This window comes from Primulina tabacum, chromosome 1 (assembly GCF_025594145.1).
Source record: "Primulina tabacum isolate GXHZ01 chromosome 1, ASM2559414v2, whole genome shotgun sequence".
Classification (NCBI taxonomy): Eukaryota; Viridiplantae; Streptophyta; class Magnoliopsida; order Lamiales; family Gesneriaceae; genus Primulina; species Primulina tabacum.
Window position 1 is genome coordinate 9,386,930 of NC_134550.1, and position 16,613 is coordinate 9,403,542.

At 35.4% G+C, this 16,613-nt stretch overlaps 2 protein-coding genes across 8 annotated transcripts; both read right to left on the minus strand.

The window, feature by feature from the left end:
- Window positions 1–562: 562 nt before the first annotated feature.
- Window positions 563–5,858, minus strand: LOC142540121 (uncharacterized). Of its 2 annotated transcripts, XM_075646060.1 has the most exons (3): window positions 5,594–5,858; window positions 5,488–5,518; window positions 563–3,459 (listed from the first exon to the last, which is right to left on the minus strand). In XM_075646060.1, the coding sequence occupies exon 3, from the start codon at window positions 3,326–3,328 to the stop codon at window positions 1,253–1,255; it is 2,076 nt and encodes a 691-aa protein (XP_075502175.1). In that variant the 5' UTR covers window positions 3,329–3,459; window positions 5,488–5,518; window positions 5,594–5,858; the 3' UTR covers window positions 563–1,252. The 2 variants fall into 2 exon arrangements, with proteins under 2 accessions (XP_075502175.1, XP_075502166.1); XM_075646051.1 differs by lacking the exon at window positions 5,488–5,518 and having other exon boundaries at window positions 5,594–5,857.
- Window positions 563–15,689, minus strand: LOC142540092 (uncharacterized). Of its 6 annotated transcripts, XM_075646003.1 has the most exons (4): window positions 15,445–15,689; window positions 15,092–15,305; window positions 14,561–14,628; window positions 10,384–13,300 (listed from the first exon to the last, which is right to left on the minus strand). In XM_075646003.1, exon 4 carries the CDS (start codon window positions 13,171–13,173, stop codon window positions 11,071–11,073), a length of 2,103 nt encoding a protein of 700 aa, XP_075502118.1. In that variant the 5' UTR covers window positions 13,174–13,300; window positions 14,561–14,628; window positions 15,092–15,305; window positions 15,445–15,689; the 3' UTR covers window positions 10,384–11,070. The 6 variants fall into 6 exon arrangements, with proteins under 6 accessions (XP_075502151.1, XP_075502118.1, XP_075502143.1 ...); XM_075646036.1 differs by lacking the exons at window positions 14,561–14,628; window positions 15,092–15,305 and adding an exon at window positions 563–1,187 and having other exon boundaries at window positions 11,044–13,300; XM_075646028.1 differs by lacking the exons at window positions 14,561–14,628; window positions 15,092–15,305 and having other exon boundaries at window positions 10,384–10,962; window positions 11,044–13,300.
- Window positions 15,690–16,613: the final 924 nt, after the last annotated feature.

The window sequence follows — 16,613 nt, forward strand, 5'->3', positions numbered from 1 at the left end:
TCTAATAATGATTAGATAATGCATTTTTTTATTCTGCTTGGATGCCAAAAGAATTTAATATTTTTGAAATGCCACTCTAGTTCAATATTATCTAAAACTTTGTTCCGAAATTTGAGATATCGAAAAAAATATTATGTACAATAATATTAATAGATACCAAATCTTACAAATTTTTCGCCACGGCTTTTGGTCCCAATGTCAATGCTTCTCTCAACGAGAGGACGTGGATTTTTAAAACCCAATCCGCCCACCACGGACTTTAAAAAATAAAACTAGCAAAATTTGGAAAATTGGCTCTTTGATGATATGCTACTCTTAGAAAATTGTCCTTGAGAATGCAATGAAATTTCCCCTTGAAACAAATCCGATACACCCAGCAGACATTGATACACTACCGTATGGCAGCTTAATTAAAAGATTCAAGCATTAGCATACTCTATGTATCTTGTAGAACATTGTTGTCTAATTGCTGGATCTGATACAAAACTTGTCTGATTTGCAGGTGTTTCCTGAATTTGGGTTTCCAGAAATAAATTAAGCATGAAATGATATGATTACCCAGTTATGTCCGCAAAAATCCCCATGAGAAACATTAAGATATATGTATTAAGTAAGAAGCACAAAAAATATTGGCTGCTGACAGAATACCCTTCCAATTGGTAAAACAAGTTTAATCTGAGGAAAAGGTATTTTCTAAGCCAAAAAGCAACCATATTAAATTCTACTGAACTTCAAAATATGCATCAAGGCTTCAGAGGGGAGAGAATTCCCATATGTAGACGACACGATCAGAAGCGATGGAACAAAATTGCAAGCACTTCTCTTTATCATTTTCTAACAGCTGTGAAGTCGAAGCGATGTCTTCGTTCACGGAGTTGGGGGAAAGAGAAATCGAGTACTTCGTCTTCTAAGATTATGAACGAAAATATGAACAAACGTTCACCCAACTCAATAGGAGCGGAGTGTAGCAAGATTCAAACATCCTAGTCCTGTCCCTCGTGAAATTTGAGAAGAAAATAAACATGTGCGTCAGTTCTCCGGTGACTATGTGCATCGGTACGACATTTTAGCTTATAAGAAAAATCTACTGTTTGCGGTGTAACTTAGCGATCCCATTCTCTCATGTCTATGGCTCGTGGCTATTCCCTGCAATGCTCATCCTCATAGTAAGGCTATCTGAACTAGTACTTTTAACACACTGAATTACCTATTCATCAACTTTCTTTCTCCAGCTTCATTGTAAGCCATTGGTTTAAGTTATCACCTGAAGAAGTTCCAGCGGAGTAGCTGCAGGATCAAGCTCCAGGCAATCTTTGGGGGCGTTTTGAGCTTCTTGACCAGAAAGCAAATGCTTTGGGACCTGATGAGAAAATCGGAACATCTCTTCCTTGGGTATTCTGTGGATCATTTCAGGGTCCAAATTTGGACAAAATACTGTTTTGAACCCGACCACCTTCACAAGAGGAGCAACAGTGACACCCATATCGTCGCTATAGTTGTCTAATACCGTCACCATATCATACTGGTGTATAACTTCATCAGGTGTCTGCTCGTTCCAATCAAATGACCAGTTTTTGTAGACTGCCCAAACATCACCCTTTCTGGGGAGTATTAAAATGCCTCCACGCAGCCCTTTTGAACAGCTAACCTTATGAGAAAAGGCATTGATGAATTTACAAGTTTCATATTTGCCCACCCTAAATTCTCCACATGTTTTATAGAAACCTGAGCCTATCCAATCTAAACTACCAAATTCACTGTTGGTTTTTGAGTTAAGCCAGCTGATCCTCAACTTAAATGGCTTTCTAGAGATGACCTTGTTGATTAGAGCATAGAAACGTGGCATACCATCGTCATTGTCGTAGGCAGCCCAAACCTCATTATCTCCAAAAGAACTTTCTGTTCTATCCAGATCAAAATCATAAAAATCCGGATCTGGTACATTTATGGATGGCACAACAGGATCCTCTTTTGCGGCATTACCAGAAGCACGGTTAACCTGACGTTCTCGACTTATCTCTTTCTTGCTTGCTTTCGTCTTGTCTTTCTCTTTAGTCACGGGCTTGGATATCATCTTCAACCGCCATTCATTTTGTTTCTTCCGAATCTCCTGCCGGGCCTTGACCATCAACATGTTTCGGGTTTCCATGCCAGTCAACTCTCTAGTGATGTTTGGCATATGGTATGTTCCAGAAAAACCATAAACACTTGATCCAGCATTCGTACTGGAAGTTCCAAATCCACCATGTCCCTGGGCTGAATTATTGTTCGTTCCAGATCTCCTGACATCTTCATCTAATTTTCTCTTTTTAATATTTGCCTCCCACCCAGAGGAGATATGTGATTCAGTTTGTGCTCTCTTCAACTTATCCTGTGCCAGTTGAACAACATTGGCGGCTTTTGCTGCAATCGAAGAATCTGTTCTACCTACAGTAGCTGTTCCAGAGAGTGAATCCTCATGGTGGTTAACATACCTAAAAGAATTTGGATCTGACTGGCCTGGAATGGACTTTCGAGCAGCCGCACAATTTTTTACAGGATCATAAGCATTTCGACTGGGTACATGATTACCATGACTTGGGTACCGCTGCCGAGGAAACTGATTGGTTGGTTCAGAACAATTAAATGGTGAAGCAGTCTCTACAGCCGTAAAGGCCTTCTTACAATTGGGACAAAGAAGAGTATTGTTAAGATATATCCTTACATACTCATAATGCATCTTGCACAAATTACAGATCGTCCAAAATGTATCAGTTCTTTGATGGGATGGAGCAGGAGTTGTAGGAGGGGTAGGTTTAGGGGGAACCTTCACATTATTATTTTGGGTCACCGGAGCTGATGATGTCCTGCTTGCAAATTTGTAATATCCATTCGCCCTGGGTGCTGCTGATGGACCACCATTATGCATAGGAACCTTCTGGGGAAACCCCTTGGAGCCTCTCCTTTGATTATAAGCCAGCCTTTTTGCCTTATCAGATAACAAAGTCCATGCTTCAGAAACTAGTTTAAATGCACCTTCGGCACCAGCAGATTTATTTTTATCAGGGTGCAGCATGAGGGCAAACTTTCTGTACTGTTTTCTTATTGTTTCATCATCAGATGAGGGGCTTACACCAAGTACTCCATACCAATCTACTTCCCCACTTATCTTATTCTCCGCAGATACATATACATCCAGTGTCGCCAGCAATTGGGATATGCCATCCAACCCAGCATACAGAGTTTGAGCTTTCAAGGAAAATTTTCTAGCACCTCCAAAATCTTTTTTCTCTAACTTTCCCTCAGCAATTGATTTGGCCCTAAGGGCTTCATCTTTATTGCATTCCATCCTTAAAAATGATATGCCTCCAAATTTTCACCTGATTATCAATGCGTGTATTCTAGAGTCGCAACAAGAACCACCGAATAACAGGGGTTGTTTGGCAACAAAGGTCCTCCCGAATAATAATTTCCAAACACCTGGGGCATGACAGAGGATAAAATATATATTATTACAAAATATATATATATATCCCAGAACAGAATTATTATGATTAAAATGCGATATTCATGGAACAGTATGAGTTCATAAATAATATCAAGTGAGTCATATTTTGTTGACTATCAAGATTTACTAGGGGTGATGGATCACAACAAACCTAGCAATCACACCATTACAGAATATCGGCAAATAACTGGCTTATGACTTTAACTTCCAAAGTAATATCCTCGAAGGCTTGGAATCAAACGTGAAATCAATTATTGAGATCAGAACTAAAACAAATAAGTAAAAAATTCCGCATACACCATGTCTTGCAGCAGCAGTGCAGCCAATAGATTGATACACAGACAACACTTATTAGAATTTCAACCACCAACACATTATTGAGCACCCCATCTTCTCGACATTACAAAAAAGTCAAGAACTAAAGGCACTAAAACACGACCTGCTTTACACCAACGAAATTACTCTTGCTCAGGATCATTATGTAGTTTCTTTAAACTTTTTTCAATACCAACTGCCTAATAATACTCAACATCCACCACCCATTGTAGCCTAAAAAGGATTAGGAATATTGGCATTTGGCCGACACTAAATAATATGTAATCATTATAAAGGAACCGCCTTCCACGGATTGGCATGTCTCACGATCTGGTAGGGTCACTCCTCCACACTACACTTCAGGGGTACCAATGTGTAGGGAGGAAAAAATTGCGATGAAGAAACGTGAGGCAAATGAAAAACAAAAAAAAAGGAAGGAATAATTACTGCACAACAAGGATCAGATATATGATTACTCTGCCATTTTTGCTACCGATTTAACTTAGTCAGATAGAAGCTTTTCTAATCTACCAAAAGGGGACATCAGCATAACATACATGGATACTCACTTTCGGCTCCCCGCCTGCAGTTAATCAATCTGATTAAATTTTAGTTTACAATTTCTGAATTCAAGGGAATTATGCTAAAAATAAAAAGTTCGAAAACTTTATTTCCAGTCTGTATATTTCCAAAACTCTTAGAGGTTAAAAATACTTCGAGAATACAGGAAAACATAGTGTAAACTTCACACAATATAATTGTCTAAACTCTAAAATGTAAAAAAAAACTTGGATCTGATCGGATATTGAAATTTGATATCTGTAATTCTGTATCTAATCCAGTAATACATGCATGGAAAATTTTGGTCTTAGTGGATATCTGAACGATTGTATTTTTGGGTCAGCTAATAATCAATACACATGATTTCTGGAATTTTTGGCACAACTCTACTACCAAACGACATAAAGTCAGTGATACCACAACATTAACAATCAAATAATTGATACGGTCTTATTATGTTATTATTGGTGTATTCTATATAACTACATATGTACATTTATATGGAAACAAATCAAATTAAGAATCCAAACATAAATCGACCTAAATTATACAGTTACATCTTTCAATTATATGATATTCCCCAATGATAAGTGATCTATAAGTTTCTTTCTAATATTCCTCAATGATTAGTGATCTATAGACTATAAGTCTCTTTCTAATACATCATTGCATTCACCTGAGTTTTAAATTATTCATTTTCATGAGACACTAGTGAGATATACATTATGAATGACAATTAACCTACAACCATGACTCAATAATTAGTCCATGAACTGTGACTTTTGAGATGTTTCCTGCACTTGGAGATAGATAGTGCTGAGGATTAGCTCTTTCTTTACCTACTAATATATTCTTGTTCAAATTTAACAACTAACCTGAAATTTAAGGAGCAACAACTACCAAACAGTAACAATGAAGCGGCTCAAATCCTCCGGAAAATACCCATACCAAAACACGAACTAATCTCAACAGCATTAAATGACAAACGGCAGTTCAAACAAACTCTGAGTGCACAGAATTACGAAAACAGTGAACAACCACAAATCCCAAATTAACCCTTAAATCAACGAAAAGGAGCACTCCCAATGGATCTGATATAATCAAACAAGAGATTGTTAAGCTACCTAATTCAATTCAGCACACTTCCCAAAAACCCTAGATTACAAAAACAAAAATTCAATTTCGACGTAAATCTGAACACATGAAAAGTAGAGGGAATGTAAGAATTACTGGTAAATTTCAGAATTTGAATGAGCTGGAACAGTGATTGTTTAACTTTTCCTACTTTCCCACCAAATTGAACTTGGCCCTAGAAGAGTGAAGACAATGGAAAAAGCTAAAATCGTGATCGGAACGATAGGGTTGTGAGAAGGCTGCATTTCATAGCAAACAAATATTGGGTTCCCATCTAACCAGAGTTAGATTTAACCATGGTTAGATTTACACAATTAGCTTGACGATGGTAGTGAGATGGCTTCATTTCATAGTGAACACAAACTTTTGGGTTTCACTTCCCACACCTCACTAGAAATGGAGTTAACCATGGTTACATTGACACATTTAGCTTAACCATGGTTTCATTTTAACTCATACATTATCTACACTCCAATTATTATTTTTAACTGTGATCAAACTTCTTTTATTTCTAATTTGGCAAAAAAAAGAACATTACACATTCATAATACATATGCTTCATATATTAATGGTAATTTGTGCGCATCAAAATTATAAGTTAAGTTTGTAGACAGTTATAGCTATCTCACTTCAACTTCACAAGACCGATGAATTTGAAGATATTTTCCGAAAACTTGAACATGAAACAACACAATAAAGACGGAAAAAATCAATGTTAAAACATAAGCACTAAAATTTCGGAACACTGTCATTCTTTTTATTATCGAATTTTTTTTGTTTGTTTATAAATCGATCAATTTTTTATTAAAAATATTTTTTTCACAATACTTGCACGACAAGAAATGATAAAACTTGCGCGACAAGAAATAACGAAGAACAACTCAAGAAAATTCGAGAATCGCAATATTCACGAACAAAGAAAAACAATAAACAAGATTCTTAATAGAAATCTTGCGACAAAAGAAACAAAGGATGCAAACCAAAAGAACGAAGAACAAACTCGATAAAAAATAATAATATAGCTTATTTGAATCGAAAGGAATCTAATCTTTGGTACCAAATGACATGGATTCATTTATTTTATCTGTATATACATATGCAAGCTACATATATAAAGCCTTTGAATATACAATTAGTACCATGAGTTCTGTCTCTCAACATAGATCATGAAATTAATTAAGAAGTATATTATATTCTAAAATAGTTCATAATCGATTCATTCGCCTAAAATAAGGATAAATTTCGTTCGAGTTTAAGACTAGCATCTATGATGTTAATGCTACGTTTTATTGGTACGTGTATGGGGGTGTCAAATCATACTTATATGCGATAATATGATGACTAAACACATATATGTGATCATATGATGATTGCACTGAACAACTCTCACTTGGACTTTCTATGTGGTTATCACTTACAGAGTTAATTAAGTCTGCTGTTATGGTTATACATTATTAATTCTTTGACTCGGGACAACATAAAGGCTCTGCGTAATAGCGCTACACTTTGATTCGTTTACCGACCCCATGAGGATCATCGAGTGACGAGATTGAGCGTATTCCTGACATATGTAGGAGTCGATGTATTGTAGTATGGGATTCACCGCTCGCTTACGACTGTATATATCCTACGTGATGTGATGAGTTAATAGTGTAAAGAATAGCTAGCCAAAGTAAGACATGAGCACTATATAAAGGTATTTTATTATTTGCAAATAGGATGACAATATGATTACTCAAAGATATATCACATTGTTATCGAATTCATTTGAAACTCTCGATATACCGATGTTGCAGATTTGATCGAGATATATGAGTTGAAGGTATCGTACTGTACACTAACCATAACTTACTGGTTCTTGCAGGCATTGTCATTGATATCTAGGGGATTATAGGGGCGATGCTACTAGATACTCTTACCATGATCTGATAGGTACAATCAGACTTAAGTTCTAACGTTCTTGATCAAGGAGATTGATGAAAAGAATGAGGTTAATTAGGGTAAGACCGAATAGAGACAAATGTTGTCTTGAATCACATGAAGTTGTGACTCACAGTTAGTTGTATCCTTGAACCATTGAAGGTCATACAAACATTGAATCATGTGTTCTCGTTGAAATTGTCAAGTTCAAGGTTTGAATTTGGCGACTTGTAGTTTGATGGAGATCAATTATATTACTTATAAAGGAGTTTATAAGTAGTTTACATATTTGGAAGTTGTGGAGAGTGCTACTGCCTAATATACTGAATGAAGTTCCAAAATAGGCTGCTGCCAAAAACGAATCAGTAGAAAATTTTACTATTTGAAATGTTTATTTTTCACTATATGAAAGAAATTTGTACCATCGTTACATACGACGCCCAAGAAATATTTGATTGTCAAATTAAAAATTATTTAAAAATTTTAAACTTTCACTGCATCTTGGGTGCGAGAAAACGATATTCTAACAATAGCATCAGAGCCTATGTTTCTTAATCGTATGATTCGTTTTGTTTATTGTTCGAATCATCTTGAGTTTTTGTTTCTATCCGCTTAAGAAAATTTCATCGCTCCGAAAATTAGATTTCAAAGAAACAAAAAAACCTTATACGTTGCCTCGAAATAGTTCCGGACAACGGGTAATGGGCAGTGCCATCCAACCAACGCAAGCAGTATGCTACCTACACATTTTTTAAATAAAAAGTTCATATTTTCATGTAGGGCAACACATTGCCCTGCGCAAACAGGCAGGTCCCAGCCTGCCATTACCCAAGTTGATCGGATAGCGAGCGAGCATACATGCAAGGTGCCTACCTCAGACAGCTCTGCCCTTCCCATGGGTTGGTTTTGACTTGGGCCCATGGGGTATTTTTTGAATTTTTTATAATTGTTGTGTTAAATTGATATTTTATGAAAATATGATCAAATTCACCCATGATTATTCCATTTATTAATTTATTTTATTTATGTCGGTTTGTGATAATTGTACCACATACATGATTTTATGTTAATATTTGATATTATTTTTTAATATAATATTTGATATTACATAATATAAGGATGATCGAGAGTCATTATCAATTTTCTAAGTATATGTTAGGATATTTTATATGTTAAATTTTAATTATTTGATAATTACTGAAGTTGACTTGTTTGTGGCCCGTTCTTACCCCTTATATTTGTATCATAATGTGCCATGAAATATTTAATATAATTATTAGATTTAGTGAGAGATCAAGATTTAAAGATGATGGGCCTAAATTCTCAAAAGTTTTGAAAATTGAATAAATGTAAAATATTGAAAGTTTTTGTAATAATACATTTGCATATCTGCATTTATCTAAGTTTTGGACTTGGATCCGTTTAAGACTCTCATGGATCAAATGGCTATATGTTATCGATCATCGTTTATTATTTATAATGCATGTGATATATTATAAATAATCAATATGTGCATCATTATTATTGTGATAACTAGAGTTGCCTGAATCCGAAAAACATACAATCATAACGTATTTTTTAAATCAAACGATTAGACAGATTTTCGAAATTAAAATCCCTCATTTTTGAATAAAATTTGAAATTTATATCAGGCCCATTAAAAAGAAAAATTAAATGAAATTTTAATATTTTCTTGTCTTCCATCAATGGTCAAATTTTTGCGGTCAGCGTCTAACTCATATAATTGGGTAGGCCTGGACGCCGAAAAATGTGACTTCCACTGACATTATTGATATGAATTATTTGGAACTCCCATGACTTTGACTTACATAATTGGAGGATCTCATGACGACCGTCCACTAAGATTTGACATTGACGGCCAGGCTCGATACGTAAAGATAAATAACACAATATTATTGGCCCCTTATCAAGTGTGGGACAAATTACGTGGGGGTTGAAAGAGGTTGTAATTGAAATCTAACTTTTGGAAATTATGATTGACTGATATAATTCGAGATCATAATTTAGCATTTAGACTTTGCGTACTCACTATGAAAATATGATTTCTCATTTTCATCAGAGAATGTTGAAAATGTCAAAATAGTGAGAGACAATTCATAAAAACACAAGAAATGAGGTTGTGTTTGTAGTAGAAATTTGAATTTGATAAAGTATTTGAAATAATGATTTGAAATTTTTTTCAAATATAGATGTATTTGAAATCCACTATATTGACTCGAAATATAACTAGTTAGGATCTTAAATTCATTTTCAAGTAGATTTACCCAAACGAATTAACATATTGAAATTTTTAGCCAAACGAATTAACATATTGAAATTTTTAGCTCCAAGTTAATCAATCCAAATGCAACACGAAAGTTGATAATTTAGTTTTCGTAGCGATAACTATATAGTCCCTCTTATTGATTTATGATTTTATATACTTTTGGTTATCAAATAGATACCCAATGTCCCGGAATGATAATTCAACACAGGAGACAAAAAGCATCTAAAATTCATAAACAGTGCCTGCCGATGCAGTATATTTGTAGTCAATAAAATGCTTGCTCGCGTCAATGGAGATGTTCGTCTCAGCCAACTCTCTTGCTGCCACCTCAGAGGAAATGGAATAGACATGGCTACAAAAAGGCCACGAAGGAGAAACGCTTTGGAATCCATATTAAATTTGAGTTTGTGCTTCAAATTTTTATGTATTTATTCCATATAGGAGAGAGACAAGTGCCACTCATTAGAGAAGAACAGCAGAGGCAACAGAGACCAATATTCTATGTGTGAATCTTGTAGGACATTGTTGTCTAAGCTGGATCTGTTATTAAACTTGTCTGATTTGCAGGTGTTTCCTGAATTTGGGTTTCCAGAAATAAATTATGATTACCCGGTTTCTCAGCAAAAATCCCCATGAGAAACATTAAGCTATGTACTAAATAAGAAGCACTAAAAATATATGGGACCAAATAATCTCCACCATTGTATTGGCTGATGACAGAATATCCTTCCAATTGGTAAAAACAAGTTTAATAAGAGGAACAGGTATTTTCTAAGCCAAAAAGCAATTATATTAAATTCTACCGAACTTAAAAATGTGTCGAGGCTTCAGAGGGGAGAGAATTCCCATATGTAGACGACAGGATCAGAAGCAATGGAACAAAATTGTAAGCACCTCTCTTTATCATTTTCTAACGGCTGTGAAGTGAAAGTGATGTCTTCGTTCACGGAGTTGGGGGAAAGAGAAATAGATTTCTTTGCCTTCTAAGCTTATGAATATGAACAGCTGTTTATACCCAACTTAATGGGAGTGGAGTGTAGCAAAACGCAAACATCCTAGCACTGTCCCTTGTAAAATTTGAGAAGAAAATAAACATGTATGTCAATTCTCCAGTGACCTGTGCATCCGGTACGATATATTTTGGCTTAAGCAGAATCTACTGATTGTGATGAACTTAGCGATCCCATTCTCTCACATCTATAGCTCGTGATAATTCCCTGCAATGCTCATTTCCGTAGCAACACGATCTGAACTAGTACTTTTAGCACACTGCAATAGTTGTTTGTCAACTTTCTTTATCCAGCTTCATTGATGCGGAATGAGCGATCTGAACTAGTACTTTTTAACACACTGCAATAGCTGTTCGTCAACTTTCTTTATCCAGCTTCATTGGCGCGTCATTGGTTTCAGTTATAACCTGAAGAAGTTCCAGCGGAGTAGCTGCTGGATCCAGCTCCAGGCAATCTTTGGGGGCGTCTTGAGCTTCAAGACCAGAAAGCAAATGGTTTGGGACCTTATGAGAAAATCGGAACATCTCTTCCTTGGGTATTCTGTTGATCATTTCAGGGTCCAAATTTGGACAAAATACTGTTTTGAACCCAACCACCTTCACAAGAGGAGCAACAGCGACACCCATATCCTCGCTATAGTCGTCTAATACCGTCACCATATCATACTTGTGTATAACTTCATCAGGTGTCTGCTTGTTCCAATCAGATGACCAGTTTTTGTAGACTGCCCAAACATCACCCTTTCTGGGGAGTATTAAAATGCCTCTGCGCAGCCCTCTTGAAGAGCTAACCTTATGAGAAAAGGAATTGATGAATTTACAAGTTTCATATTTGCCCACCCTAAATTCTCCACATGTTTTATAGAAACCTGAGCCTATCCAATCTAAACTACCAAATTCACTGTTGGTTTTTGAGTTAAGCCAGCTGATCCTCAACTTAAATGGCTTTCTAGAGATGACCTTGTTGATTAGAGCATAGAAACGTGGCATGCCATCGTCATTGTCATAGGCAGCCCAAACCTCATTATCTCCAAAAGAACTTTCTGTTCTATCCAGATCAAAATCATAAAAATCGGGATCTGGTACATTTATGGATGCCACATCAGGATCCTCTTTTGTGGCATTACCAGAAGCACGGTTAACCTGACGTTCTCGACTTATCTCTTTCTTGTTTGCTTTCGTCTTGTCTTTCTCTTTAGTCACGGGCTTGGATATCATCTCCAACCGCCATTCATTTTGCTTCTTCTGAATCTCCAGCCGGGCCTTGACCATCAACATGTTTCGGGTTTCCATGCCAGTCAACTCTCTAGATAAGTTTGGCATATGGTATGTTCCAGAAAAACCATAAACACTTGATCCAGCATTCGTACTGGAAGTTCCAAATCCACCATGTCCCTGGGCTGAATTATTGTTCGTTCCAGATCTCTTGACATCTTCATCTAATTTTCTCTTTTTAATATCTGCCTCCCACCCAGAGGAGAAATGTGATTCAGTTTGTGCTCTCTTCAACTTATCCTGTGCCAGTTGAACAACATTGGCAGCTTTTGCTGCAATCCAAGGATCTGTTTTACCAACAGTAGCTGTTCCAGAGAGTGAATCCTGATGGTGGTTAAAATACCTAAAAGAATTTGGACCTGACTGGCCTGGTATTGACTTTTGAGCAGCTGCACAATTTTTTACAGGATCATAGGCATTTCGACTGGTTACATGATTACCATGACTTGGGTGCCGCTGCCGAGGAAACTGATTGGCTGGTTCTGAACAATTGTATGGTGAAGCAGTCTCTGTAGCCCTAAAGGCCTTCTTACAATTGGGACAAAGAAGAGTATTGTTAAGATGTATCCTTACATACTCATAATGCATCTTACACAAATCACAGACCGTCCAAAAGGTATCAGTTGATTGATGGGATGGAGGAGGAGTAGGTTTAGGGGGAACCTTCACATTATTCTTTCGGGTTACCGGAGCTGATGATGTCCTGCTTGCAAATTTGTAATACCCATTCGCTCTGGGTGCTGCTGATGGACCACCATTATGCATAGGAACCTTCTGGGGAAACCCCTTGGAGCCTCTCCTTTGATTATAAGCCAACCTTTTTGCCTTATCTGATAACAATGTCCATGCTTCAGAAACTAGTTTAAATGCACCTTCAGCACCAGTAGATTTATTTTTATCAGGGTGAAGCATGAGGGCAAACTTCCTGTACTGTTTTCTTATTGTTTCATCGTCAGATGAGGGGCTTACACCAAGTACTCCGTACCAATCTACTTCTCCATTTATCTTATTCTCCGCAGATACATACACATCCAGTGTTTTCGACAATTGGGATATGCCATCCAACCCTGCATACAGAGTCTGAGCTTTCAAGGAAAATTTTCTTGCGCCTCCAAAATCTTTTTTCTCTAACTTGCTCTCAGCAATTGATTTGGCCCTCAGGGCTTCGTCTTTATTGCACTCCATCCTTAAAAATAAAATGCCTCCAAATTTTCACCTATCAATGCATGTACTTTTAAGTCACAACAAAAACCACAGATTAACAGGGATTGTTTGGCAACAAAGGTCCTCCCAAATAATGATTTCCATGTACCTGAAGCACGACAGACGATAAAATATATGTTACTACAAAAAAATTAGATACATAAATCCCAGAACAGAATTACTCTAATTAGAATTGGATATTCACGGAACAGTATAAGTTCAGATATAATATCACGTGAGTCATTTTTTTTACGATTATCAAGATTTGCTAGGGGTGAATGATCTTAATAAACCTAGCAACCACGTCATTACAGAATATCGGAAAATAACTAGCTCATGACTTCAACTTCCAAAGTAATATCCTCAAAGGCTTGGAATCACACGTGAAATCAATAATTGAGATCAGAACTAAAAAAAAGAAGGATAAACTCCACATACACCGTGTCTGGCAGCAGTGGTGCAGCCAACAGATTGATACGCCGACAACATTTACACTAGAATTTAAACCACCCCCACATTACTGAGCACCCATCTTCTCGACATTTTAAAAACGTCAAGAACTAAAGGCGCTTGAAAACTACATGCTTTACAATAAACAACACATTCACGAAGAAGCACTGATGCTCTATCGCTACCTATGATGGACAAGCAGGGACATCGGATTAGACAATTTTCAAAATTTATAATATAGTATGAAATGATACACTAATTTATATAGAAATAAGATTTAATATATAACAGAGATACAAAAATGCATATGCAAATTAATAACACAAATATCATCAACACATAAATGATTAAAATTAAACAATTTTTTTGTGCAACACATTAAACCTCAAGTTTATTTTAAAATCAATCTAATAATAACACATAATGATGCATAATATATTGTAAAAAGTCCGATTTGTTTTTATCAACAACTCCAACCCATATTTTTTGATTTTTTTAAAATTAATTATTAATTACTGGTGAAAAAATCTTAATTTTTAAAATATTCCAAAAATGATCCCTACTGTATCCTTTTAAAATCAAAGATAATTCTTGCCCAATCGGACATGGTCAGGATACCCCTTTGGCCTTATCGGATACCGTATCCAATTTATTTTTTAGTGTTATTTATCGAATACTTACAGTAGCTGTTCCCACATCTATCCATATTCAGGGAGTATCTGATCGAATACATGGTCATTTTTGGAGTATCCAGGCACCATATATCATGCAACCTAAAACCCAAATTGTTAAAACCACAAAATCAAGAAGCCTTTTAACTTGACGATCAAAAACCTCAAAACTGCAGTTGAACTACTTGAGATCTGGTGTTAGTCTAATCCATACCACATACATGGCAAATTTTGGTCTTAGTGGATACCTGATCGAGTGTGTTTTTGGGTCGGATTCTAATCCATACACATGATTTCTGGAATTTTTGGCACACCTCTACTACCAAGTGACGTAAAGTTAGTGATGCCACCACAACATTAAGAATCGAATAATTGATACTTTCTAATTATGTTATCGTTGGTGTATTCTATATAAACTACATATGTGCATTTATATGGTAACAGATCAAATTAAGATCCCAAACTAATTTGGAGAATCCTAATTAAAAGAATTAATTATAGAGTTACGTCTTTCAATTATATGATATTCCCCAATGATTAGTGATCTATAAGTTTCTTTCTAATACATCATTGCATTCACTTGAGTTTAAAATTATTAATTTTCATGAGATACTATTGGGATATACATTCTAAATGACAATTAACCAACAATCATGACTCAATCATTAATCTATGAACTGTGACATTTGAGATGTTTCCTGCGCTTGGAGATAGCTAGTGCTGAGGATTAGCTCTTTTTTTCCCTATTAATATATTCTTGTTCAAATTTAACAACTAACCTGAAATTTAAGGAGTAACAACAAACAGTGACAATGAAGTGGCTCAAATCCCTCTGGAAAAAACCCATACCAAAACATGAACTAATCTCAGCAGCATTAAATGACAAACGGCAGTTCAAACAAACTCTGAGTGCACAGAACTACGAAAACAGGGAACACCCACAAATCCCAAATTAACCCCTTAAATCAACGAAAAGGAGCACTCCCAAAGGATCTTGATATAATCAAACAAGAGATTGTCAAGCTACCTAATATAATTCAGCACATTTCCCAAAAACCCTAGTTTACAAGAACAAAAATTCAATTTCGACGTAAATCTGAACACATGAAAATTAAAGGGATGTTAGAATTACTGGCAAAATTCAGAATTTGAATGAGATGGAACAGTGATTGTTCAAATTTTCCTACTTTCCCACCAAATTGAACTTGGACAGAACCCTAGAAGACAATGGAAAAAGCTAAAATCGTGATCGAAACAACAGGTTTATGAGAAGGTTGCATTTCATAGTAAACACAAACTATTGGGTTCCCATCTAACCAGAGTTGGAGTTAACCATGGTTAGATTTACACAATTAGCTCAACCATTTTTGTGAGATAGCTTCATTTTCATAGTGAACGAAAACTTTTGGGTTCCCACCTCACTAGAGTTGGAGTTAACCGTGGTTAAATTGTCACATTTAGCTTAACCATGGTTATCTTTTAACCCGTGCATTTTCTTAACTCCGGTTACTTTTTAACCCTGATCAAATTACTTTTATTTCTAATTTGTTTATAAAACTGATGTTCAAAGAAAATTTAAATCATTTTTACCATTATATTATTTGAATATAAAAAATAGTCAAAAACTTGTCTGAGACAGTCTCACGGGTCGTATTTTGTGAGACGGATCTCTTATTTGGGTCATCAATGAAAAAATATTATTTTTTATGCTAAGAATATTTCTGTTTATTGTGAATATCGGTAGGATAGACCCGTCTCACTGATAACGATTCGTGAAACCGTCTCACAAGATACATAATCTAAAAAGTGATAACAATAATATCTCTAATTACTTTGACTCATTTTGAACAAGTACTTATGAAACGTTTTTACAAAAATTATATAAAAGATTTTAAAAGTTATTTAAAGAGCATATATATATTGCACAATTATTCTATTAAAACGTTTTACAATAAAAAATAATATATTTTGATTTTCATTATTACTTTCATTTCTAAATTATTTTTTAACAAATGCAGGAAGAACACTTTTCAAAAATTATTTTTAAAAAATGTTTACAAAAATTTTATCCAAACACATATTTAAATTTTTGCACTTGTAAATCACTAAAAACGTTTTTAAAACATTTGCCAGACGGAGCTCATAATTCAAACATAAAATTTAATGAGGCAAACATTTTGAGATTTATAACAGTATATAAAGTGAATGGGAGAAAAAAATTCATAATTGGAAAGTTATGCCAATTTTATCTAATTGTTAGCAACATGTGTAATAATAGGATGAATGTGTATTACGGTTAAA